Genomic DNA, 27,615 nt, shown 5'->3' on the forward strand with positions numbered 1-27,615 from the left:
GATTTATATTACTCTATGTTATTAGATTAGATAGAATGAAATCTTCCATCCATCCATTCATTCTCTTCTACTGATCCTTTGCAGGGTTGCGGGGGAGCTGGAGGCTATGCCAGCTACCATAGGACGAGAGGCAGGGTACACCCAGGACTGGTCACCAGTCTGTCACAGGGCTAACATATAGAGACAAACAACCATTCACACTCAGATTCCCACCCACATTCACCCATATGGGCATTCACCCCACTGCACATCTTTGGACTGAATGAAATCTTACTTAACATAATTAAACTCTTGACACTGATGCCAAAGCACCAGTGTAGAGTGCTTTTAATGGCTAAGCGAAGTGAAACTTGCATGCAGAAAATATTTTCTACTCTCACATTATAGATATAGATAGATATAGATCTATCTATCTATCTATCTATCTATCTATCTATCTATCTATCTATCTATCTATCTATCTATCTATTAGGGGTGCAACGATACTCGTATCGATATTGAACCGTTCGATACAGTGCTTTCGGTTCGGTACGCATATGTATCGAACAATACAAAATTTGTAATTTATTTTATCAACTTTCCTTCTGACGATGCTGTCTGTGTTGAGCGCTCAGTGAATCTGCGTTTGACTACTCCGCCTAGGCTGCACTGTCGAGTGCAGAGCCACTGAGCCAACACAGACAGCATTAGGGCTGCTCAATTAATCGAATTTTAATCACGATTACGATCTGGGCTTTCAACGATCATTAAAAATGACTGAGCCGATTATTAGCCCCTCCCTAATTTATCCGCGACACCTTAAAGGCCGGTCCGTGAAAATATTGTCGGGCATAAACCGGTCCATGGCGCAAAAAAGGTTGGAGACCGCTGATTAAGAGGACCCGAGGGAAGCTCGGAAAGCTAAGCAGAAGTTATTTGGAGAGTGACTGCCGTTGGTTGAAAAGAGAGTTTAAAAAAAAAAAAACTTCAGTGGTGTTGCACACTATTTTATATTATTTTTTTAAAGTCATTGTTAACCCTTTAAAGCCGGTCAGGGCAGCACGCTCCATTTTGCATAACTATTTTTAAATCCCTGTAGAACCTGAACCGTGTAAGCTAGCGCAATAATTTGTTTTGCATATGAAACCGGAGGAGTTGTACTTACATCTGATGCCATCAGCTTGTCCTCGGTCTTGTTCCACATATAGCTTTGCAAAAATTGCATAAAAAGCGCTTGCAGGAACAAAAACATAATATTCCAGAAACACGCTTTGCCGTTCCTATCAGCTGTTCGTAACACTTCCCACAGTGAAATGATGCACCTGCTGTTTTCTTTGCAAATTTGCATCATAGGATTGTTTTTTGTTTTTCCTGCAGTATATAAAAATTGCTGTATCTCCAAAATAAAACTATGAAGACACTCAAAATAAATTTCCTGTGGTGGGAAACTATTTTTTGCAACTTTATTGTATTTAAAGTTTTGAGGGATAAGCCTCTTAAATTTCTCCAAGTAGAAATATATGTAAACAAAACAAAAGCGATTTTCAATTTTTTTTGTAGTTTATTGCACTTTTTTGCAATTTATGTAATTACTATGGACTTAATGCATACATATTATTAAAATATGGGCTATAACAGTTGTATTGATGTATAGCAACTTGAAATGCTCCCACAAATGGCACTACAGCATGTAAAAAAAAATAATATAAGCTCTGGTGGACTTGGTTCTATAGTAGGTCTTAAAGGGTTAAATAAATATCGTCAAATAATCGTGATCTCAATTTCAGTGAAAATAATCGTGATTATCATTTTTGCCATAATCGAGCAGCCCTAGACAGCATCATCAGAAGGAAGAGCACAGGGCAAGCTAGCGAGACAGAAGTTAAGCTCTCCTTGCAAAATGGCAAATTGAACCTCCCCCACCCTCATTCAGATCTGGCGTTTGGAATTATTTTGGTTTTCATGTGACGTATGACCCTGAAGGTAAGCAAGTCATGCACTAAAGTAAAACAGTATGTTGGATGTGCCGCGCAATGGTCAATTACATGGGTGGGAACTAGTGTGTTAGCGCAGTTAGCTCGTTAACGTGTTGGCCGTCTAGCCTCACGCACGCCCCGTGATCAGGGGTAGCTCGTTAACGGAGATTTGCCGTGTTGTGGCGTTAACGTCATTTCAACGAGATTAACGCTGACAGCACTAGTGGGAACACAACGAATATGACTGCACATTTACGCCAACATCATCCTAGTGCAAAGACAAGTGGAAGCAGACAAAAACAACAAGCATGCTACAAACTTTATCCGAGTCATTTAGACAGCCGTTAGCACATGATTCTCCTTATGGGGACCTGATATGTTTAATATTGTGGCGAGCTCAGAGAAGGTGGAGACGGAGGTGTCGTTTGGTCTTGCTTCCCGTGAGCTAGCCAGGGAACACAGCCGTTTATTGACATCTGCAGAAGAACACTGCCGCTAGCTAACTGCTCAGCGCGACAACCGCACAGCAACAACAACAACACACAGGGCGCCCTCTGACCCCGGAAGTACACACCGTCGCAGCGAGAGGGCGTCACCCGTCACTATGGCAACATAAACAAAACATAACTGTACAAACAGAATCCCGAACAGCCCTGACCCGCTACATAGCCCCCACCTAAGGCGTCAGTCGTCCCCAACGACCCCATTACCCCACACAAAGTCCTGCAAATGTCCAAGTGCCTTCTTTTGGCGCACCGGCCGGTCACGACCGGCGGGAGAAAAGTCACTCGGGTCAGAACATGGGGTGCTACCATCATCCCACTTCTGACACCAATGTGGCAAGCTCAGACAAGGAGGAGACGGAGGTGTCGTTTGGTCTTGCTTCCCGTGAGCTAGCCAAGCAGCACAGCCGTTTATTGACATCTGCAGAAGAACACTGCCGCTAGCTAACTGCTCAGCGCGGCAACCGCATAGCAACAACAACAACACACAGGGCGCCCTCTGACCCCGGAAGGACACACCGTCGCAGCGAGAGGGCGTCACCCGTCACTATGGCAACATAAACAAAACATAACTGTACAAACAGAACCCCGAACAGCCCTGACCTGCTAAAATATGCTACTGAGAATATAGCCCAGAAGAAGCGTATAGTATAGCTTTTATTTTGGAAAGAGCCATTTCTCTGTAATAAACTCTCTTTTCCAAAGATGAGTGATTCCTCAATCAGATACATGGCTTGCAAAATCGCTAGCCCGACATCCCGGGGCTAGCGATTTTTCCAGTCGGGCTACCAAAATCTATCTCTGCCCTGCCCGTCGGGCTATTGTAGGAAGGAAAATATATGTCAATGCTTTTGCATTCTTTCGGAAATGTAGCTGGGTAATTATGTCATTGGCATCGATGAGCCACTGTCAATATGTGACATATTGAAGTCGCGTTTGAATTTGCGCTCGTTTTTTGCTTTCACTTTGCAATCGCGCGAACTGTGTATAGAGAGCGACAGTACTGATTGGTGAGTGATGATAATTTGCGCACCAATTCCTCTGACATCGTCTTATCAATCGTTAGCTTACTATGCAAACATGACAAGTGAAATCTCCCGCAGCAAGCTTAAACATATGAGAGGTTGATCGCGCAGAGAATCGCTGACCGTTATGTGTGTGTGTGTGTAAAAGCAGCAGGATATATATATTTTAGTTCTGCTGAGCCAAATGAGACAGGTCAGGGTGAAGAAGTGACAGCCAAAGAAAAGCTTACCGCAAAACGGAAAAGTTATGACAAATCAGACTATAAGGCAAAAAGAAAGTGCAGCTTTATGGTTTCATGGACAAAAGAATTTCTGTGGCTGCAATATGACGAGCTATATAACCGGGGCTGCACATAAGTGGTCCGCAGCTGCGCATTCGCTGTCAAAAAAAAAAAACGCGCACAAGATATGAAGTTGCAACGCGTGTTTGCATACATAAGATTTTCTGGAGGAGGACAGACATTTGTTTAGAACTCTTAAAGATGTCGAAGAAGCTCCTTTAAGCAATTACTTTGGTGTTCCTCCACCTCCAAAGAAATGTCAGAAGGAGTCCGAACCACAAAAGAAGCGCGTATTCTCGGAAAAGTGGTTGCAGGGGGTGAGCTGGCTTCAAACAAATGATGAACGCACAGAGATGTGGTGCGGAATGTGCCGTGAAAATCCCACTCTAGCGGACAAAAACAGTGCTTTTTATATGGACGCAAACGCGCGTTGCAACTTCTTATCTGGTGCGCGTCTTTTATTTTGACAGCGAATGCGCACATGCGGACCACTTATGTGCACCCGTGTAAATAACATAATGTTCTGCCGGGTGTGTTGTTGGTTTTCTCTCGATTTCTGAGTCGACAAGCGCCTTTGTTACTGGGACCAGTCATTTTAAAAAAGGCCCCCATTAGAACCCATGAGAAATGCAAGAAATGCATTATTGCTCAGTCTGCAATATCTTTCCCAGAACAAACACCAATTGCAAATAACATACTAAAAATAAACCTGAAAAATCTGTTTAGAACAGCGTACTATGTTGCAAAGAGTGAACTACCACTGGCAAAATTTAGCCGTCTTTGCAAACTTCAAAAAACAAATGGCCTAGATCTTGGTTCCACTTGCCTCTCACCCGTGACTTCAGTGGAAATTTCAAATTCAGGATCTGACACAGACTGATTCATGTCCTACACAGTTCTTACAAGTTCATAGAAATTTCTGTTCAATTAGAACCAAGTATTTGAGTTGATGATTGTAATTTTTATACAATGTTGTAATTTGTTTTTCAACAATTTTTTGACTAATGTTTTGTTTCCTTTACAATATTATACTTTAATGTATAATATGTATAAAATGTATATAATCTATCTATCTATCTATCTATCTATCTATCTATCTATCTATCTATCTATCTATCTATCTATCTATCTATCTATCTATCTATCTATCTATCTATCTACCTACCTACCTATCTACCTATCTACCTACCTACCTACCTACCTACCTGATTCTGATTTTAGGACCATTCTTTGGACATATATATATATATATATATATATATATATATATATATATATATATATATATATATATATATATATATATATATATATATATATATGTCCAAAGAATGGTCCTAAAATCAGAATAATACTGGCAAATCTCAGATGTCAGAATATGACAGAAATGAAATCTCTTTGATATATTGCTAAAATTCAAGCTGACGTTCTCAGCAGAATAAACACATCTGTAACAGCATACCTTTTAATTTATTAGGCGGTGATTCAGAGCCGGTGTCTGGCAGTAAACAGATGTGCATGAGCTGACACAGACTCTAATCCTCCTGCTGTCTTTGTCCTTGTAAGGAGACTCCCGGTGTTCATCTTGATTAAGTCATGCCAAAGGAACATGAAAAGCAGAGCCACGGCTATGGCAGACGGGTCAGATGAAGTAACTTTGCTGGAATGTCAGCTTTGTTTGGGTTAGCCATTTTTATCTAGAAGCTTACAATGATGGTGTCTGAGGTCGGTGAGGTGTACTTTTATGGACCGGTGATTTGTAATGGCTCCAAATAATGTGGAAGCAACTTTGATAGGTGATATATAGCTTTGAAAAATGTATTTCCTTGATTTACTCCTATAAATCAAGGGAATCCTATATTCCCATGATTTCACCAACAGTCTGAATGAAAAGGTTCTAGTGTGCATTCAGGAAGTGACAACACAAGTAAGACAGCGCGTAATGCAGGTGCTGTTGTGTCTGCAGAGGATGTGATGCAGTTGTGAACCTCACTGACCTTAGCCAGAGTTCTGCTGCAGACGGGCAGAGTGTTGTGGACACAGTAAACACCACTGCCAGCATTTTTTAGAACAAGGCTTCAATCACGAAGCATGCTGGCACGCCCTGCCAGGGAATACTTCTCTCTAATTAGACAGTGTACATTCACTGGATCCTGAATGGAAACAAGGCCTATTTTGTTGGAAAAGTGAATCTCTAGTGACGCATGTTCTGACTTTTGGCTGTGGTGTGCTTCTCCATTGTGAGGGCTATAGATGATCTAACCCACAATGAAGCAGTGTTCATCCCATGTCAGCTTTCTCTCTTACAGTAAACATGTATGGTTAGGCATGTGCTGCTTACACCGCTCTTCCCACTGGCTTATTCGGTCTCTCGCACAACCTCACAGAAATCCCCTCCTGTTTTTATCCTCCTCTGTGGCCCACAGTGTCTCATACTGTGCAGCTACTTCATATTCCTGAATGAGTGTCTTGTTCATTCTGAGTGGCTTTTGGAAAGCATCTGTGACTCAGCATATCTGCTGTCTCTCATCCTGGGGCACAAGAACAGTGGGTATTAGTAGGACGCTGAACTGACCGACGCAGTAGCCTGAGCCTCCTGTGCTTTCTGTGCAATAGCTTCATACTGCAAATTGAGCAGGCTCCTGATTTTGTTTATACAGAGCTGCCATGGTGCGGAAGAGTTATATGACGAGAGAGACAGAGGAAGGGAGGAAAGACCTGCATTGCTAATCATAGCTTTCAGCTAACAGGGGGGGTCTGGTGGTTTATTTTTAGCAGCACTGGTGGTGTGACTCTATAGATGGCAGTGGCAGTTGGTGTGATGGTAGAGTCACCATTTGTAGGTTTATTGGCACTGAATGCTGCAAAGTCATTAATAGCAGACAGGTGGAAAATAATTTGACCATGAGGTTGTTATTGAGCAAAATGTTCTTTTATGTCTGCTAAACATCATATTTTTTTCTCCTAAGCACAAGCGTGACTTATCAGCCTAGATTGTTTGGTGTGAATTCAGCCCAGCTTATCTTTAATACATTTTGGAATTTCAGTAAGTGTTGATAAGTGTCTTCAAATGTATAATGACCAAACATTAGAAACATTAAAACACATTTCTGACTTCACAAACTTGGGATTGACTTGGGACAGGACTGAAGCATGGTGGCATGTCAGTCATGTTTCAAAGACTATTCACGAGCAGTGTTTGTAGAAGGATGGGACTCAGTTCTTCCTTATTGTCTTCATTGAAGCAGCGTGGTTGTAAAGACACTGTTTAAAGAAGAAGGAGACAAAAGATCGAAAAATGGGGTGGTGGGATGGTGTGTGGGTTGTGGGTGTGGTCCCAGTCTGTCAAGGACGTTTTGTAATCAGAGATGGGAGTATTAACTCCACAAAAGTACCATTACACTGTCTGCTGGGCCCCTGGGGACAGGCCGACGGTAACTGACCCACCTCTGTGCTCTGTGTTGCAGATGGGAGGAGGAGCTGTCCAAACGAGAGCAGCTGGAGTCAACGGTGACATCCCTGCAGCAGGTTGGGAAACACTAAGAACACACAAACAATAACATATATTCTACTAACATACTGATGCACAGCTATTTGATGGCTTGGTAAGGACAATTTAGTACATGCAGACGGGAATATATAAAATAATCTGGAAAATGGCATGTGCATGCATGCATTTGCATTTGCAAAACTGCTATACAACATATCCATAAACATACAGTGTTGTGCTGTGTGAGCACAGCTGGACTAGAAGCAGCTATAACCAGGAGGATGCTTGATTGGTTGTCAGATTAGAAAAACCTGATTACAAACCCATCAAGAAGAGCCTGCTGGCCTTGATATAGATACGAACGTCAAATATCACCAACAGTCCACCATTATGTTTCTGCTCAGAGGAGTTGAAAGGAATACATGTAGAGGTAAAATCAATTTAAAGTGTCACACCTTGAGGCTCTATTGACACTGCAACACACACAGTCCCAGCTACTGTTAGTGTCTCAACCAGCTGGCATCCATTGCTTTTTTCGGCTTTTGCGCAAATCGATCTGGGACAGCATCCGTGTATGTCTTAGATTCTGGGTCAGCAAAATCCCAGATAGAGAGGTGGAGTGGTATCCCTCTAGGGGCTTTAACCTTTTAGAGTACACAGGCTGATGTCGCTGTATGCATAAGAGGTGGGGATTTCTGCAAAGGCAGTAAATTCTGTGCAAAAGCACCATTTATATTCAGGGCCCAGAGCCAGAGGGCTGTATGCTACACAGAAACAAAAGCTGGTACTCCTCTGGTGGTGAATTAAACCAAGGCGGGCTGAACTGTTAGCCTTTCAGTTCTACTTGCTAAATAGTCATCTTTGTGGGTTTGTGAGATTTTAAGAAAATACTATACGAGTAGTGAACGTAATGTTCAAAAACAGGTATAACTACCAGTGCAGAGTTTAAATGGATGGGTTGACATTTTGGAAAATACTGTTATTTATTTGTTTGCTGAGAGATAGATGAAAAATAAAAATTATCCTACTCCCACACTGTGTGCTTCTTGTGCTCTACCTGAAAATATACAGTGAGGATGAGACTGGGAAATAGTAGTACAGCACATAAAGGCCCGAATAAAATAACAACTTTGTGGTGCTTGTAGGTACAGTAAATTCATGGATTCTTTTTGAGCCAGTAAGCTGGCTGTAGGCAGGAGAATGGTGTCAGTCCCTTTATCTGAGTAAATAAGGTTCTTAAATTGTTAGTCAGTTTATCTAGTTTCCTGTCCTTATACACTGTGGTCAATATCCTAAAATGCAAATAGCCTCAAGTGAAAGCAAATGTTTGATCATGCAAATATAAACCTCCTGGTCTTGCTTTCTTCTCTGTGACATCCTTTTCAGAGCGCCCAGGAGGCAGGAGAGGTTCAGGATGATCTTAATGAGAAAGTGGACAGACTGAAGGCTGAACTTGTGGTCTTCAAGAGTCTCATGAGTGACGTAAGTGTTCGTTTAGCACCAGGGTGAAGTCATTATCAGTTTTCCTTTCACTGTGTTGGCTCCCAAACTTAAATAAATCAGGTTAGTGTTCAAGAGTTGACAACATTGACAGTTACTTCCCTGCATGACCCCTCCTGTAGCATACAGGTATAAAATTTATATATATATCTGTGATATATAAAATACTATAAATCATCCAAGACAATATTCCTGAAATAGCTCAGACAGCAGCTGTAGATCCAGAGCACTTCCTGTTCTGTGCAGCACTGTATTGTTCCCTGGCAAGTCTGCTCAGACTGATATACAGTTCACTTGTGATAAACTGCAGGGGGGCACGTCACAGCTCGCAATTGCTTGGGGATAAATATATGCACATGCTGTTTTTGTTTTGTAAAATACTGTTGTTTAGCCTGCTTCTGTTTCATGGATTTTCAATTCTTTGTCTCTTTTTGTGTGCTTTACATTACTCCCTGTTATTTGCATTAAGAGAAGGGTAAGTGATGCAGAAGTAGAGGATGTTTTAGGAGGCATAGATTAGTTAAAGCCTTACAATGGTTAGACAGTCTGTATTTGTGCCTCTGGATATAATTGCTCAGAAAAAAATATCCATATTTCCATGCTCCATGTCTGCCTCTGCATACTTATCAGACCAGAATTTGCATATTTTTTATTAGATAATAAATAGGCCAAAGTATAGTTTTTGAACTGCACATAGATGAATGCACTAACATTATTTTGCAAGTGCTTGTTGAGATGAATAATTCAGATAAAAATGACAGTGTTATGTTGGTGTGGGTAGAGTCGGCATGGAAATGTGGGACGCAATTTAACACCAGCTGATAATCACGACGGTATGAACGTCATCTAAAGAGCCGCTCTCTGTCCTCATACAGCAAATGTCTGACCTGGACTCCAAGATTCAGGAGAAAGCCAGGAGGGTGGACATGGACATCTGCAGGCGGATTGACATCACGGCCAAACTGTGCGATGTGGCTCAGCAACGCAACTCAGAGGACATGTCAAAAATGTTCAACGTTAGTCCCGCAAGGTCGCTTCCTGAGAAGGCAAGTGTCCATCTGCCCCGGATTCATTTGCTCTCTCCCAGTTTCTTAGATGAGCCGATAGTAAATGCAGGAAGAAGCTAAATTGTATTGTGAAGGAGAAATTCGGCACTGATGAGATGAAATCTGCCAGGTGCTCGCTGTGTGGTGACTGTTACTTTCCTTCTCAGCTGATCATGCACTGAATGACACCCCCCGCCCTAAATGGGCATCAGTCCATAGCTGCATGTTCGCAAATATGCTCTCATGCAAACACGTAAAAATAGACATGGAGAAGACTTATGTACAGAATGCACGCGCACACACACAGACACACATAAACAAAAGATGAAATGCTGACCTGCCAACTTTTCGCTGCACACAAGGTTATCACATTGCGCCGACATTGCTGGCTGAAGCCCAAGAATAAATCCTCCGTGAACCAAGCTGGTGACTTCTCATGTACCACATGTTATATACGATCCTACCTTTAATGAAATTTGTCAATTTACAATTTTTATATGCCAATAAATATTGATCTGTAGATGAGTTTATGAAGCCTGCTGTCAGCGTAAAACATTTATGCATGTTTGTAAAATGCATGCGAACAAGAGATACATGCACATGTGCAGAAAAACACAGTCTGTTCTGTAGTTTTTTTTTTATAAAATATGAATTTCTACGTTATTTTATTAGCTGTATATTAACTTTAAGCATACATGTCTTGCACTGCGTCTTTCTGGCTTCTGATGAGTGCAGGCTCATGACTGAAAATGAGGCCTTTTGCTCAGTATTTGACAGACTTCTGCGTGCTCTAAATTGCCATTATTATGCTTAATGAGATATATTAGGTTCTCTGTAGATGCAAACGGTCTTTGTGTTTTTCAGGGTGCCATGGCCTGCTGCAAGAGAAAAGAACGCAAAGCCGTGTCCGATGAGGAGAATTCAGAGATGGATGCCGAGCCAAGTACTTCAGAGGAGGAGGTCCCCGGGTCTCTCAACATCACGGATGAAATGAAACGCATGCTTAACCAGCTGTAAGCGACACTTTTCATGGATACATGCACCAAAAGTAAAACTGGTATTTTGTTTTGAATCAAATTAAATGAGCTCTGCACCTTCAGCATGCCAGTATAGTTTCTGGCATGTTCCTTCATCTCCCTCTGGTGTTCACAGTTTTGCAGCTAACAGTCAGTGTGCTCCTTCAGCAGAACACAACAGATATAAATATATGGCCATTTATTTACCACCAACACTTAGAATATTTAAGAAACATTACAGTTTCTGCCTCTTTCCTTTGCTACTTCTGTGTTCCTTCTACTTCCCTTTTTTGGCTACCCTAAGAGCACTTCTTTTGTTTCCAATGACCTTTGCTGAATATGTTGGCTTTTATGGTTTCCTCCATCTTTCTCTTTCTTTTCCTTTCCATTCTCTGACCTTGTCCTACACAGACATTGTTCAGATAACTCCTTTGTTGCCAGGCGTGAGACGTTCGAAATCGACGACGACTGCGACAGTCTGACGTGGGAGGAAAACGAGGAGACTCTCTTGCTGTGGGAAGACTTCGCGAACTACAACATGCCATACACCCTCGCGGCGCCGACGAGCACCTGCCCCCGTGAGGGCACCAGCGAAGCTGCGGATCCAGTGAGTCCTGTGTGCATTTAGATGATTTGACAGCATGGGGTTTTTAAAGTCATGCAATTCACAGTATAGATCATTGCTGTGGCTGCTGTATAAGACATTTACTCATGCATGATGAATGAGGTTTCTGTCTGTGCTCTCTAAGGACTCCCAGGATGGAAGCCTTGGCAGCCTCATTGACGAAACAGAGTCACTATTTAAGACCAGAGAGCAGGAGTACCAGGAGACCATCGGCCAGATCGAGGTAGGCGGACCTACCAGCGACCACACAACACATGCTCATTCAACCACTAAAACATTTTTTCTCCTCAGGAATGAAAGGAAAAAACTGTAATTTGGCATCTTAATCAAAAAAATAATAATGAGGTTTTTTTTCTTATCCTTGTTTTTCTAAAAGAATAAATTGGAAATTTCAAGGATTAAGAAAAATTTATAATAATTTAGCATTAAAATGGCATTTCATTTCAAGAACTTGTACATCCTAACCAGTAACCATTAATAGATTAACCATTACAGAAACATTCAAATATATTTTATTAATAAGCAATACTGTTAATTTAGGGCAGCTGTTGCATGAACCTTACACTGGGTGGTGATCTAAATTTATATCCCAGAAAGAGACAGCGTGACTCAAAGGAGCCTTATTTTGTATGTTAGACCAAATGGTAGCAGGCAACAATCAAGAGAGATACAAAATAAGTCAAATGTGGCTAAATTTCTCTTAAATTACCTTTAAATGAGACACTGAAAGGTTACAAATACATAAAAAATGTCTAAAATGTGATAAAAAACTGCAACACACCACATCTGCACAATCAGGGTTCCCAGAGAATGAATCAGCCCAGTTCTGATTCATTCTTGGAATAAGGCTGATTCATGCCTTATCAGGCATAAATGTCATGCCTGATAAGTAAAGTGCAAAGATTCCTTTGGCTTTGATTTATTTAGCTACCAGACAATTATAAACTTATGCTCTTGCATGTTATGACTGATTGAGACCAAATGAGGTGAAGACATATAAACTTTGCTAAGTTTTTGATTTGATTAATTTTATTATTTCAAGTCATTCTTCTTTGGAATTGGACCTGCCTTAGAACGAACTGCAGTAGCTGTTTCTTATTGCCCCCATCAACAGTAGAAAATGTGACATTTTTAATTGTATTTCCAGAGAGTTCAGCTTTGTTTTTACAGTCATTAGCAAGGTTTAGCATCTTAACATGCTAATCCAAGGTGATGATTCAAGAGGTTTCTACCCACCTATAAACATTTAGTTTGGCCTCGTCCTTACTCTACTTCTTTCTTCTCTGTGTTGAATCTTGTTTTTTATGCTTTCAGATGGAACTGGCCACAGCAAAGAGTGACATGAACAGACATCTGCATGAGTACATGGAGATGTGCAGCATGAAGAGAGGCCTTGACGTTCAGATGGAGACCTGTCGACGGATGATTAAAGGCGGAAGGAACTCTCCCTCTGTCAGCTCTGTGGCCAGCAGCGACTCAGGGAACACAGACGAGATCCAGGATGAGATTTCGGACAAGGACGCAGAAGCTGAAGTCGCCGTTAGTTGATGACTGCATTGCTGGGCTTTGTCCCATCTCCACTTGTCTCCCCGCCCCTGGTTATCACAGGATTTAAAGGCCCGGCTAGAAAGGCGGACCAATCTAAATCTGGGCCCGTTTGACCTAGTAATTAAAGTTCTCTCGGTCGTCCTCACTGGTGCAGACCCAGAACTGGTGCTTTTATACTATTTCTGTTGTTTAGAAAGTGGTGGTGGTGGGGGGAACGTCTTTGCTTGGCAAAGAGATAATGAGTGCGTAAAGAAACCATGCTGTGCTCTCTTCCTCACTGCTGCCTCGCTGGATCCTCGTCCAGAGCTTTAAATCATTTTTGGGATAAGAAGAAGAAATATTTTAAATGGGCCGAGAAGTTTTTTTCTACCCTATTACGATCCTTTATTTCTAAAGGAATTGACAACAGTACATATTGTGCTCCTTGTTTAGTCGAGAACGAATACATTATTCACCAAAAATATATCCACCTTTTACATTTTTGAATATTTATTTTAGATTCCAAAATGTTGGGTCTTCTTAATTTGAACATTTTATATTATTATTTGAGCCCAGCTGGGCTACTTGCAATCCAAATTAAACTGGGGTTTTGGGGAATTTAAGTGTCTTCTGCTGGGGAGACAAAAAGAAGTGGAGACAAATTGTGTTGGGTTTTCTGTTGGTTTCTGAGGGAACTCTGCAGGGTTTGCCAAAGCTGACAGAGGAAAGGAGCACAGCCTTTTGATGCATCAGTGCACTATTCAAGTTCTATGCAATTTAGCTGGCCTTATTGTTTGGACTGGCTTTCACCCTTCCTTGTTTTTCTTAAGACCACTAGCCTTTTAAATAAAGCAGGTGTTTTTCTATATATCAGTTTAAGAACTTGTGTTTATGTATAAAAATAATCTTAGTATCAGACGTTTGTTGTTGTTTATTTTTTTCCTCAACATCAGTAGTAAAACAAACTGGAACAGCATCTTGTGACACCTTCATTCATGGCAATAAGCACTGTAAGCATTTGTTAGATGTTATGCTGCTGAAGCTGTTCAGATTTACTTTGTTTAGGAGACGTTGTTTCTGTCCTGCGCACTTTGTGCACATTAAGGCGGGTCATTTAAAATTGGATCACATCCAGAAGTTCTATTAAAAGTTATCGAGTAAAATGAATCATCAGTGTAATCAAAGCCGAACAAGTTAAAACCAAAGGTCACGTCATAAAAGCGCGTCGCTTTCACATACGTCTAACACGTATACATTCAGTTCATTCATGTGCTTTAGTAGGAAGAAGTTTTTGTTGTTACATGTGATTTCGGTTATACTCCTGATTGTAGACTATTTCATGCTGTCCTGTAGTCAGGTTGCACATCCTGCTTTGTCTCTCCTGTATTGGGGCTAGAAACATCAGACCTTGCATAGAGGGCTGTAGGCATGTGATCGTAAACCCCAGAGGCCTTTTCTGTGTTTGTTTTATTTTGTAGTTGTCTTTCTGCAACAGATTAAGATGTCTCGCACTCACAAGCTGACTGACGCATGGGGACAGAAGTGATCTTTTTATCACCTCTTTGTATGATAGTGTATGTACGGTTTGCTAGATCAAAGATCAAGTGCTACTTCTATTTTGAAGTTTTACAGAAACAGAACGTTAAAATACTGGCCTTTTGTTGTTTTAGCATGCTTGTGGGGGTAAAAGGAGCTCTGGGTCTTTTTTAAAAAACATTATATTTTGAATTTTAAAAAGCTGCAATGCAGACAATGCGCTATGTTTTTAATCAAGACAGTGTCTCTGTAAAATGTATTCGCGGCAGAAAGAAAGTGTCTTTTTCACCGTTTTTAATCGTTCTGGGTTAACTGCAAAGTTATGTTGCCATATTCAGCTGTTTTTAAACTAGTTCCATATGTTTTCGGGTCATTTATTTACCACAACACAACACCCATACTAAAACAAATTGACTATATCAGACAAGAGTGGGGAGCAGCCTTGCTCACAGAGAAAACATCATACTCTTATTGCTGATAAATAAAACCAGCCTGATAAGCATCAAGGAGCCATTGTTTTACTGGGACTGTACACAGAGCATCATTTTGACATGCAGGAAGAGCAAGTCCATAACAACAAATGACAGTGTTTCACCCCACTGTCGCCATCACACTAACCAGCCAACCAAAGCAAGCGTGTACAGTAACATGACAAAGACATATATCAAGCTCTGAGTACTACTAACTCGGGAAAGTTGCGCAGCCTTAGTGTTTGTACCACAGATCAGTGTCAGTTTTCCACAGTTTGAAAAATAGTCAGCCATTCTTGCAAACCATTATTATCACCTTCCCGTCACTTTGAAGCAGGTTGTAGTTCAATCGGTTGAAACTGCTGTAGCAACTCTCTTTGTTGAATGTAGCTTGAGCAAAAACAAAAAACATGTAGCTGTTATTTTAAAAAAAACAACCCAGGGATACATGGTGTGCTGTTTGCTTATTGGAGACCTTGTTATGTTTTGGTGTACTTAACAGGTTTTTAAGCTGACCGACTCACAGTATGTGGTCTAGATGTATGTAAATTAGGTCCTGGTGGATGTGAATGTTTCATACTAATAAAGGGGTTTTATACGAGCGGTTTTTATCTGCGGGACTATGTGGTTGTGTTAATTGTCCTGTCAAGTTTTACACTACATACCTGTGTTTGCTGTTAATATCATTATTAACCTCATAGACATGGCAGAGTGATAAAGAGCAGCCGTACTATGGTAGAATCTGCAGAGCTGTAGTGGTTACTGTTACTGGTCTTTGTGTTTCATTTGCTTCAAAGGTTGCATCCTGTTGTTTCAATTTTAAGTAGCTGATTTTATTTACTTCAGTTTTTTTATTGTTTGGATTTGTACATTCTTTATTATTATTATTATTATTATTATTGTTTGCTTAAACTATTGAAACAATGTATTCATGCGGGTGGAGGGCTGATTCAGTTTCAAAATTATGAATGTACTCAATTGATATTGGGATAAAATGGAATAAAAGGTGTATTGGATACAAATAGAGGCTATTTTGACTTTTTGAATATATATAGATATATATATATATATATCTATATATACAATATTTTGGAAGTTGCTTTTGTGTCTGTTGGTGTACTAGGATATTTTGGAAAGACTGCTTTTTACAATGAAATCTGTGCCACCAAAAACAGTTTTTGAACACACTGATTCATCATAAGAAGATTTCAAAAAAGTATGTTACTACTGGTTGAATCATCTTTTAATTAAAGTGTAGAGGATCTTTTGGCAGTTTAACATGTAACATGGACTAAAAATCATAATCAAGCAGAGAAGCCAAGTTTTAAGAAACATTTACATAATTAAGGTGTCCTTTCACGTAACGAGTCCTATTAGGGTTATTTTGTCACACCCTTAAAGGACACTTCATTAGGAACACCTTGCTCATACTGCATTGGGCCTCATTTTGCCTTCAGATTTACCTAAATTCATAAAGTTGCCGCTGATTTGTCAGCTGGACAATCAACCTGTCAACTTAAAGTAGTCTACCCATTCTTTTTCGGACCATTCTCTATGAAATCCACAAACTTTATGTAGATGATCAGTTTCTCAAGTACTCACAGAAGCCTGTCGAAAACAACAACTGTGTCACAGTGGCCTACAAGCGTATACTGTTAGAATGGTGGGTGCTTATTTTAAACATGGGATAAGTTATAAATAATGAGGTCGAAATATGTTTAAAAAAAAGGATTCAGGCTGCTCTGAACTCTCAGTTTTTTTCTATTCTTGGAGTTGGGGTCAGAGACATCCTCATGATATACTGTGATCTGTACTAACACAGCTCTGGTTGTGATAACTGAAGCCTCACGCAGCGGCTGTTCAAATGTTGCATTTGGAGTAAAAGAATAAAAGTATGGAGCTGCAAATGAGCAAAGCAGGTCATCGTGAAATTACTTTATTCAAACTAGTCACAGAGAACATCATATCACCAATACCAGATTAAACTGCAGTTCTTTTATTCTGAGCAATATGATCTGCTGCTAAAGTTAAAAAAAACAAACCATACATTTAAAAATGGCACTCGTGTGTTCTTGGGTGGTGTTTAAATATTTATTATACAGTTTAATGGAAGTAAACATAGTAAAAGTAACATTAAAAACACAAAAGATGTGTTTTTAATAAACGCATCTTATTTAAACAGATTTTCTTTCTAAAATGCTTCAAAATTGTGTTTTTAAAGAGAAATAAAAGTCACGGCAAATCTTTTATGCAACTTCTGAATAAAAGTTTACATTTAGTCGAGTAGGAGCTGTACTGAACAACCAGTTTACACGAGTTTGTCTGTTGCGGGTGACAACCGAGAAACAGAAGTGAGAATTTAAGCTCAATTGGTATCAACTAACCAGTTCAGTCTTTGCACAGTGTAAGTGCAGATAGTAATAGATGACATTATGTCTTATATCTATCTTTTGTCATCCCTCCACCTCGAGAAACACGATTCTCTTGGCCACCATCTCCTCGCCGTATTTCTCCTGCAGCCGTTGGATGCTGATAGGCTCAGCCGAGAGCAAAAGTCTGTCGTCACAGCGATTCCAAAACGGTCCCGAAATGGAGGGGGGATTCAAGAGCAGGTCTTTTGCAGCAGAAAAGTCTCCGCTGGTCTTAAGTAAAGCTTTGGTCACACTAATTAAGTCCTACAAAAAAAACAGCAAAGGATAAAAATGACTTAACACAGAGAAAGCTGCAAGTTCCACAGTTAACCCCTTTATATCTGAATAAGCAAAATAAAGGTTGAAAGAATATAATGGAGAAGAAAAACAACACCTCACCTTATCTGTCTGGTTCATGAGGTCTCTGATTCGCAGCTTGTCCTCCTCTAACAGGTCCTGAGTCAGAGAAAGTGCAGCATCTTTGTTCACTGTTGGCTGTGGTTCTGAAGGAGCTGCTGGACGGTCACCGCTGACAGACTGAGAGTCGTCTTCCTGAGGTTCACTGTCGAATATGAACAGGTGGGCCTTGGAGGTTGTACCGACAGCCTCGGACACTACAGGCTCAGCAGCTGGAGGCAGGCAGCTTTTCTCAGCTGCACAGTTGTTACTAGTGGCCTGGGCCTGTTCCACATTACTCAGAGGGGTCTCAGTGGGTCCAGGTTTAGTGCAGGACTGTTTGGAAGCGGGATCTGGAGTTGTGTCTGCAGGCGGAGGATGAAGGGAGGTCGATGCAGCTGCTGTTTGTGCAGGGTTTTGGAGATCTGGAGCTTCGAGATCATCAGACTATGAGATACAAATGTAACTGTGTTAAAGAACATATATAACACAGAAAAGTATTATAAAACACTGAAAAACAATGATGAAATACTTGGATTACATCATGTACAAAGTCGAGCTACATGTAAAGCAAGAAACAACACAGTGTAGCAGATGTTGGGAGTACAGTTAAATGAAAACAGGAACTTTCATGTGTGTAAAAGAAGCAGCAGAAGCTTTTGTGGTCAATAACCAGCAAAGAATCTAGAAATTCTCTTCTATGGCTTCATGCTTTAAATCAGAACTATCATGTGGGGCCTGTGGTTCTCTGACATCCCACTATTTATAGAAAAGTATTTTACTACAATTACAATCTGTTAAAATTTTCAAATGGAATGCTTCTATTGTCACAACTCCTATGCAATTTCAATTTAATTTGATTAATAGTAAAGACCCTACAATAATATATAGGATCAGAGGATACAATCAGAGGATCCCCTATTTTCAAGCATTTTGGCAACTGTGGGAAGGAAAAACTCCCTTTTTACAGCAAGGAAACTGGCAGCATGAGGCTCAGGGAGGAGCAGCCATCTGCTGCGACTGATTGGTGATGAGTGGAGGGAGACAGGACAAAAGACCTGCTGTTTGTTTAAAAAAAAAATGAACAAAGCTAGAAAAAACATTAATACTGAATGTTACATTTTTAGGTCGCAGGTCCATGAAGCCCAACAGGAGACACCAGCACTCCCAGTCAAACTGGGAATCAAGAGTGGGAACTGTTGCATGCTGAGGCACTGAGTGGTGATTTTACAAAGTGTATCAAAACCAGCATCCTACCTCACTGTCATCTTCAAACTCCTTCGTTGCCAATTCAAGAATCCCCAACTTTCTCTTCTCTTTCTTCTTTTCTCCTTTCTGAGGCACTGTATTGGTTTCATCTGAAAACCACAAAAAGTATAAAAAGTGTAAAAAGAAGGGTTGTCAAAAGAATGAAAACGGCTCTTTGTTTTCATGACATACCTGCTTGTATTGTTTTAGATATGGCTGCGGGTGTACTCTGCTCCTCGTCACTCTCTGCCGCTGCTCTCGGAGTTTTTCCTCTGGCTTTCTTGGGAGCCGGCTGGTCTGTGGCCGTATCTTGTTGAAGAGCAGACTTAGTTTTTTTCAGGGGCTGGGGAGATGATGTGGTTCGCACTGCTTGGGTTGATGATGACCTCAGTTTTTTGCCATACGGTTCAAGCTCAAGCTGCCTGCGAGTTGTTCGACGCAACGGTTGTTCCAGCACCGGGGAGGCCTTCTGCTTCTCGTTTGTCTTTTCTGATGAGGAACATTTGGGCGTGGGCTTAGGCTGAGCTGGTGTGGAGTCATCCCCTGACAAACTTTGTTTTTGTGGGGAGACAGGCTGAGGTTCACCTGTTTCTGCGTCTGTGGTCTCTGCTGTTAGCAGTTGGGTCTCTGCCTGTAGGTCCGCACAAGGCGCCGCAGTTTGAAAGGCCTGAGATACTTCAGCTTCTAGAGTTTCTGATTGTTTGCTTTCAGTTTGTTGTTTATCTGTTTTCTGACTCACATGTTGCTCTTGGTCTACATTTTCTGGTGTGCTTCCTGTTTGTACTAACTGGACATCCATCTGTGGAGACACCCATTTCAGGTTATGTCTTTACAGCAACTATAACCTCATACAGCACCCTTACAGCATACAAGCAGTGAGTTCCCACCTGTGTTAGGTCTGTTTCTGAAACATCTTCTTCACATGAAGATTTCTGAGCATCTGTCTCTTGATGCTCTTCCACCTAGAGGCAGACAGAGGAAATGAAAAGCTTCAGCATTAAAGTCTATTAAAAAAGTGACTGCCAGCAGCCTGAATTTGGTTGTCTGATTTTATTTAACCCACTGCTGCCACCCAGTGGCAACTCTTCACCCTACACCTGGTAAAAATGTTCCAGATTTTTATTAAAGCTTCAAGAAGTTTAGGAGGTAGCTTGTGACCTATTTTACTACACGTGACAGATTTTTTTCCCCTTTTCTTCTTCTTTTTTTTTTTACAATAAAGGTGTTTTAGTAAAATGAACAACAGGATTCTAATGTAAATGCAGGTAAGACGGTTTAAGTATGCTGCTGAAACCAGCAGTAGACACACTGTAAAGTTCACAAATGGGATGTGTTCGAGGAGTAGAATTTGCATTTTATGTTAATCGAAGTGGATAAAAAACAATCAATAATATCTCATATAGAACAATAAATATAACAACATATTCCAGCGGTCCCCAACCCCCGGGCCACAGACTGGTTTAGGCTCATGTGTGAAATTTATGGTTTTCAGGGTTTTTATCATTATTCTTTATTGTTTTTATCGTTAACTCAGTTTCCCTGGGTCTTCTCCCGTGTGTTATGAATAAATCTTCTTTTTGTTTTTTTGGTACCAGGTTTATTTTGTTGTATTTATCCGCGACACCTTAAAGGCTGGTCTGTGAAAATATCGTCCGACATAAACCAGTCCGTGACGCAAAAAAGGTTGGGGACTGCTGATACAGTGTATACTATAATATACAATATTCAAACCACAAACATGCTACAGAAGAATTCCCTCATTTTGGAACGAGCTGCTCAGTTTGTCGGGGCTGACCTTTCTCCTGTTCACAGACGCCCAGCTCAGTCTCACCTTTACTCATATTCATGTTTCTGACTGCATCCACATGGTGCTGTGTAAGACTTTAAACAATCATCCAAAGGATTAAAAATTTTGAATTTTCTTATCTGGTACATCTCCTCCTGCTGTACAGTCATAATGTAGATTCTAATATCATTTTGCCTGTCAGTCGTGTAATGTTAGTGGATGCTGTTGTCACTGCTGTGATGTAAATATGTTGATATTTTGGATAAAAATAACAAACTTTGTTCAAATGGAACAACACTGGTTTAAAAACGGTTTCCTTACTTTTACTTAGCGTCTCTACGTGGGTTCTTTTACTCATAAAGCTACTTTCTGCTGCGTCCTTTTTCACAAGGATTGCCACAGTTGGTAGCGCTGCATGTTTTCACTGGCTGCCTTTCCTGATACAACTCCAAAGGGATTTGTGTCTCCTCCCAGGATCAAACTGGGACTCTTTCACATGTTAGGTTTTTAAATCTCTAAATGGTCTGCCACCTGTTTGTCTGATTTGTTGAAGCCCCATGTCCCCGTTCGTTCGCTTCAGTCAGCTGAGCAGCTGTTGCTTTCAGTCCCTAAGTCCCGGCTGAAACTTAGAGGAGACCGAGCGTTCTCTATTGCGGCTCTGATGCTTTGGAATAATCTTCCTCTCTATATTAGCTACATCAGTGCCAGTTTTTAAGTCCAGATTAAAAACCTATTTTTATTCCCTGGCTTTTAACTCTGTGGGCAACTGACATTTTTATTCATTTTATTGCTATGTTTGGTTTTTCCTATTGTATTACTATATTTATATTTGTATTGTACAGCACTTTGGTCTACCAGGTGTGTTTTTAAAGTGCTATATAAAACGATGATGATTAGGCAAACGTGTAAGCCATCACAGTATGGAGCCACTTTGTCTTTCTGTCTCTGTCACTTACTAAATACTGTTTTAATTTTATGATGTCGTGGAAATAGTCTGTGTATTTAAAGTCAAACTTTACTTTGAAAATTCTAACTAAAAAAAACAAAGCAACAGTGGAAACAGACTAACATATGACAAAAAACACAACTAAAAATAACAAAATCGTAACGACAACATCCAGATAGTTAATCACCTCTGTCTTTTCTTCTGCTGTCTTACTGTCTTCTGGCTTTTCCGCCTCCACGGCGGCTGTCTGTTTCTTAGCCAGTTGTGCTTTGTAGCGGTGTTTCATCGACTGCCAGGTGTGTGCGGTCACATGCTGTTTCTCCATCTCTTGCCAAAGCCGGTTTCCCCCAGTCTCCGTCTTGTGCTTGCTGACATAATTTAAAATGGCAGCATCTTCTTCAGTAGTGTAGGCACTTCTGCCTAGTTATAAAAGATTGTAGACATAATGTAGAAAACGGAAGCAGATTAAACTATTCACCAGATTTACACACATTTCTAATTGTAACTTGTAAACAATTCAAGTAATAAAAAAAAATGTAATCTGTAAAGTGCAGACGTGTTAGAACACAATCCTTCAGACATGGAAAGTCTGGGGTTTAGTCGTACCTCCTGTGGCTTGAGGCGAACTGTTTTTGCTGTTGTTGAGTCTAGCAGAATGTCTTTGGACCTTTTCAGGATTTAGCCTGTAGTCCTCTAAATTCAACTGTTCATTCTTCTCAACACAGTCATAAATATACTGGGTGGACACGTACCTGAAAAGTAAACAAGGGATATAAGTAGATAATAAGACTTCCAGGTATGCTCCAGTGCTGCTGTTGTGTGTGTGGGATTCATAAGATATGAATCATAAATGGGTTGAATAAATTTATCACCACCACCAAACTAAACTGAAGAAGCATTTTCTTTTTTATCTTCTTCTTATTGACTGAAAAGAAAAATCGCATTTCTTTAAATGTAAACACCTGCCGATATTAACATGAATTCTCAGTTCAGCACGTACCAGTGTGCAGTGGATTCAGGAATGACACTTCTGTCCTCAGGATCAGTCAGCAGTATTGCTCCTGGTTGCTGGACGTTGCACAACATTCCTCCTCCAGCTGAAACGAGCGGCTGGAGTTTGCGTTTGATGGGACCAGGTCGCAAGAAGAAATTCATCGGTTCACCCTCCACAGTCATGAAGAGAACTGGAGAGAAGGCAGGCTGGGCCACAACTTGTCTTTTGGATGGCATCTCACCTGCTGGAAGAGATTCAATAACAGCCAGTACTATAAATGAGCTACATGGATGTGATGAGTGTGAAATTCTGGACAAACAGCAACTTACATTTTCTGTATATTTTAGTTTTCGGGGTTTTTTTGTTGCTGTTGTTATTAATTTCCTCTTTTGCCAGGAGGAAAAAAAGTCAGATTATTATAAAATGATTTGTTAATTTTTTAGACTTGTCAAGTCTTCCATGTCTTTATCACACACAACAAATAGAGTTCATGGCCAAAGGTAAATATCTTATTTAAAATTGGTCAATACTGGCAGTATATCGATGCATCACTATTCTGTTAACAGTTACACAATTTGTGATCATTTATTTTGTCAACTAGGCAACTTTTATTGTCAACACATATAAATCATCTACCTAATGAATGTCAAAATTTTTAAAAATGTTTTATTCTTACAGCAATGACTCAGTTTCAGGACTATCTCATGCAATCATGTCTTTTACTAGATACCGAAAAAAACCAAAAAAGTAGTTAAGTGTGTTTCACAAAGAGAGGAGCTTGACACTGCAAGTTCAAATTAAGTGTTAAGTTCAGATATTGTGGGTCACACTGGACTTAATTTAAAAGTCAAGCCGAAAAGTTAATATCAATCGTTATATCTAATTTCTAAAGTCTTACATTAATTGGGCCATTTGTGGCTCTCATTGCAACCAAGATGTTTCTATTTTTTTAATTCTATTTATTTATTTGTATTTAATTTTTTGAGCTAAAATTAAAAAATAACTATGCTTGTTTTATATACAAAGGTTTCGTGTGTACAGTATTTGCCCACTTTCTCTTTCGTTATTAAAAGGCTGCCCACCATAGCCTTTTGAGGTGGTGGTAATTATCACTACTAAAAGCCTCTTTTCCATCCAGCTATCTTCCTTCAATTTCAAATTCTTGAAAGAGTAGTTGTCATCAACTGTTTATTTGAAGGGTTGCAGTCAAGATTCAGAAAATCTTAACAGTACAGAAACGGCACTAGTGAAGGTTGTGAATGATCTTCTTATGGCTTATGTCAGTGGATTCATCTCTGTGCTTGTTCTGCTAGACCTCAGTGCAGCATTCGACACTGCTGATCACAATATTTTACTACAAAATGTAGGTATGAAAAAACTGCACTGCAGAAATTTAAATCATATCTATCTGATAGATGGACAGTTAGTGAGGATCATTACTGTTTACATTATACATCCCTTAGGTAACATTATTAGAAAAGACTTTCTTACATGACTACTTACATTTATTTTAATGCATTATTGTAATGGTAGATGATACCCTGCTTTAATTATTCATGAAACTACATTATACAAATCTACTAGAAAAAAAGTACAGGCATGTCTTAAAGACACCAAGGCCTGGTTTCAATCCAGATCACTACAACAGTTGCAGGTAACCACTAATTTCCTGCTTTTAAATTCAGACAAAACTGAGCTTTATTGTACTCTTCCCTAAAAATCTTAGGAACATGGTGTCCAACCAGATACTTACTCTGGGTGGCACTATTTTAGCCTCCAGTAACACCGAGAGGAACCTGGGCATCATTTTTGATTAGGATATGCCCTTTAATGCATGCAGTAAACAAATATGTAGGACTGCTTTTTTTCATCTGTGCATTAGCTCTAAAATTAGAAACATCATGTCACTGAGTGATGCTGAAAAGATATTTCATACATTTATTACTTCTTGCCTGGTCTATTGTAATTCATTAATATCTGGTTGATCTAAAAGGTTTACTTAAGGTTCCTAGAGATGGACAAACTGTAAGTAAAATTAATACTGAAATAGCCCTTAGCAGGACGTGCTCTGTGCCACCTTTCTGTGCAGCAGATTCTCCTCAGTAATTAAGCTAGAGTACTTAAAGTCCGACTTGTACACTTATGTGTGTATTTACTACACTTCAGATCAGTAGAGCGGTATGGTGTGTTTTTGCATTATTTAACCATTTTAACTTACTCTATTTGGACCAACTTTCAGGTTTTGTTATGATCATTGTTTTTGGAAGGTGTCAGCAACTTGTCCATGTCACCTTTCAGTTTAATTATTGAAAAAAAAACAAACAACGATTTTATGGCCTCATTCTTTCCTTTTTTGTCACTTACCCCAAATCCCCTGGACATTTAGGCGGGCGTAACGCTAACTATAACAAAGGAGTGGTGTACCCATCATAATGTAAGGCACATCTCCAACAGTAGATGGTGGCAAATCAGATCTATATACGTTAATTTTAAGACTTCATACTACATTACTTTACTTATCTATTGTCTGTTATGAGTTGTATACTTGTATATTTTATGTAATCTGCCTACGGATTTAAATGAACTGTTTTGCTTATTTGTATAATTTCCAACATCCATTGTTCGTGCTGAATTTTCTTTCTAAGCTATTTAAAGGTTTACGGTGTTCAAGCTTGGTTGAAGCAACTTTAAAATGATTATTTTGTGAGATGGTTGTTTGTTTTATTGATTTAAGTGGGTTCTTGGTATAGTAAATATACATCAACATTATTTTTGCGTTTATGTTTATATTTTTTGTTGTAGTTTACAATATAAAACGGTCACTTAAATTCACTGTGAGGTCGTTGTGGCTGATTTTCTTATAAGGGAATATTATATAAAAGAAAATCAACCGGAAACTATGCAAAGCTGGACAGATTCATCCAGTGTGAAAATATGAGGCACAGAAAACGCTACGTGTACCGCTCAGACACGTTTTTCAGGCTCACATGAACAGCAGGGAGGAGGTGTGTAACATCGCTAGCCCGTCAAATGGCAAACTGTAAAAAAAGCAGTCGCCTAAATAAATGTCATCTTAGATTAGAAATAATGTTTTAAACTTACCGTGCACTTTGCCTTCTTCCTAGCTAGTCTTTCCCGCCCCAGAAAAACAACAAAGCTCACTTCCGGGTCTTTTTCTTCCTTGTTGAATTGTTAGAGGTTAGAGGCTCCGTATCGCCCCCACTGGTCGCATCCATATTATGCGATAAAGGAAAAGTATGTAAAGAAGTAAAAGTAAGTAAAGATCTTGTGAAAATCCTCATTTATAAGTAAGGAAAGGAAAATATACATGTTGTTGTGAAATAATACTTAAAATATCATAATGATACTGAAAATTATACTCATATAATTATAGTGGCAAAAGTAGAAGGTCAAGAATAAAAAGTAAACAACAACAATAATAATAGCTTTATTTGTACAACACTTTTCAAAATATGGAGTTACAAAGCCAGACTCAACAACATTAAAGCTAAGTATACACATTACACCATACAGACTAATAATCAACCCCAGGATCACACATTCATTCCAACACTTCCATACAGGCAAATACATATAAACTATGGCCTAAAATAAATGGGAATGAGTAAATGAGGCTGTTCCAAGGTTTAGGGTTACAACCTCAAAAGTGTGATTGCCTCTGGTTTAAAGTAAGACAGTGGGAACTTGATGATATTGTCTGAAAAGCCAGCTGCAGTCATATGGTCTCACTGGCTTTCAGTGTTGGGACTAACGCGTTATTAAGTAACGCGTTACAGTAACTACGTTATTATTGTGGTAACGAGCACGGTAACTAGTTATTATGCCAAAACCAGGAACGCGTTACTCGTTACTGGGATTTAGATAGGCTCGTTATTCGTTACTTGTGTGGTGGCTATCGCGGAGCTTCCACAGATTCAATAATATTAGCAAGTGGTGGAAGCCAGCAAGTGGATGAAGAAAAAGGGAGGCAGGAGGAGAGACCCGAAGCGGCCGCTGGTCCGAGAGTATCAGGTGAACTGAACTTCAGGTAAGAAGTTATAACCTGCAGTCCATCTGGGTCAGATATGAACCAAGTTTAGGTGGAGTTTATTTTAGTTATGCTGACTTTTTCGTACTGCGTGCTAGCTAGCATGACGGAGTTTCTATACAGCTGGGTGGGTGCTATGACACTGATGTTGAACTTTATTTTGTTCATAAGGTTAATTATTAGAGTTGCCAACCGTCCCGTAAAAAACGGAATCGTCTCGTATTCAGAGAAAATATTAAGCGTTTCGTATTGAGGTGAAAAGGAACAGTTTGTCCCGGACTTCAGCTACAATGAAAAAGACACAAAGCTGGAGTTATTCTGTGTTTACGCCGCACAGCTGCCTCTTCTTCTCTCATCCTCTCACCCTCCCTCTCCTGTTTCTACTTCAATCATGAAACTGATCAATGATCAGCTGATCGGCTTTTCTCTCTTGTTTGTTTATCGCCCACTTTGCGCCAGAAAGAGGAAACCAGCGGATGTCGCGGTAAACAACAGCAGCACTTTTAAGCTTGATCAGCTGTTGTTAGTGTTACGGGTCCCAGATGTGAAGACCACAATAACAAAAAGAATACAAATCTGTAAAAATAAAGGTAGAGTCTCAGAGAAAGAATCACAGGAGCACTCGTGTCTTTTCCCGAATTGCATCTCTTATTTCAGATCAACAAATATAATTTACATCCAGTGCTTTCACTTGTCAGATATGCTCAATAACTGTAAAAGGTAAATAAAAGGCATTTGGCAAATATATGCATCTATGGTCATTACATTTCTCCAGTTTACACTGTTAACCACACTATTCCTTCACTCATTTA

At 39.9% G+C, this 27,615-nt stretch overlaps 2 protein-coding genes across 4 annotated transcripts in view; one reads left to right on the forward strand and one right to left on the reverse strand.

Moving 5' to 3' along the window:
• iffo2b (intermediate filament family orphan 2b) overlaps positions 1–15,996 on the forward strand; it is a 34,062-nt gene extending 18,066 nt beyond the window's left edge. Inside the window, exons 2-8 of one of the 2 annotated variants that reach the window (XM_026167690.2) lie at positions 7,232–7,292; positions 8,641–8,736; positions 9,630–9,800; positions 10,665–10,813; positions 11,228–11,423; positions 11,566–11,664; positions 12,756–15,996. In XM_026167690.2, coding sequence (XP_026023475.1) covers positions 7,232–7,292; positions 8,641–8,736; positions 9,630–9,800; positions 10,665–10,813; positions 11,228–11,423; positions 11,566–11,664; positions 12,756–12,989 — 1,006 coding nt within the window. In that variant the 3' untranslated portion in view covers positions 12,990–15,996. The remainder of the gene's footprint in view (positions 1–7,231; positions 7,293–8,640; positions 8,737–9,629; positions 9,801–10,664; positions 10,814–11,227; positions 11,424–11,565; positions 11,665–12,755) is intronic. The other variant, XM_026167692.2, reaches the window with a different exon arrangement.
• Positions 15,997–16,894: 898 nt separating this feature from the next.
• On the reverse strand, positions 16,895–25,992 carry terf2ip (telomeric repeat binding factor 2, interacting protein). 2 transcript variants are annotated; one of them, XM_026167693.2, is made up of 9 exons: positions 25,858–25,992; positions 22,762–22,999; positions 22,368–22,513; positions 21,949–22,181; positions 19,917–19,991; positions 19,222–19,828; positions 19,039–19,139; positions 17,785–18,228; positions 16,895–17,649 (listed from the first exon to the last, which is right to left on the reverse strand). In XM_026167693.2, the coding sequence occupies exons 2-9, from the start codon at positions 22,989–22,991 to the stop codon at positions 17,428–17,430; spliced, it is 2,058 nt and encodes a 685-aa protein (XP_026023478.2). In that variant the 5' UTR covers positions 22,992–22,999; positions 25,858–25,992; the 3' UTR covers positions 16,895–17,427. The 2 variants fall into 2 exon arrangements, with proteins under 2 accessions (XP_026023478.2, XP_026023479.2); XM_026167694.2 differs by having other exon boundaries at positions 22,762–22,996; positions 25,858–25,974.
• Positions 25,993–27,615: the final 1,623 nt, after the last annotated feature.

This window comes from Astatotilapia calliptera, chromosome 5 (genome assembly GCF_964374335.1).
Source record: "Astatotilapia calliptera chromosome 5, fAstCal68.1, whole genome shotgun sequence".
In the NCBI taxonomy this organism is placed as follows: Eukaryota; Metazoa; Chordata; class Actinopteri; order Cichliformes; family Cichlidae; genus Astatotilapia; species Astatotilapia calliptera.

Excerpts from the sequence above, each read along its gene's own strand:
- terf2ip (XM_026167693.2), bottom strand. The coding sequence starts at position 22,991 with ATGCCATCCAAAAGACAAGTTGTGGCCCAGCCTGCCTTCTCTCCAGTT. Across the intron at positions 22,514-22,761 it reads CCTGAATCCACTGCACACTG|GTACGTGTCCACCCAGTATA; the intron begins GTACGTGCTGAA and ends TTTACTTTTCAG. Across the intron at positions 19,992-21,948 it reads CAGCAGAAGAAAAGACAGAG|GTGGAAGAGCATCAAGAGAC; the intron begins GTGATTAACTAT and ends GTCTGCCTCTAG.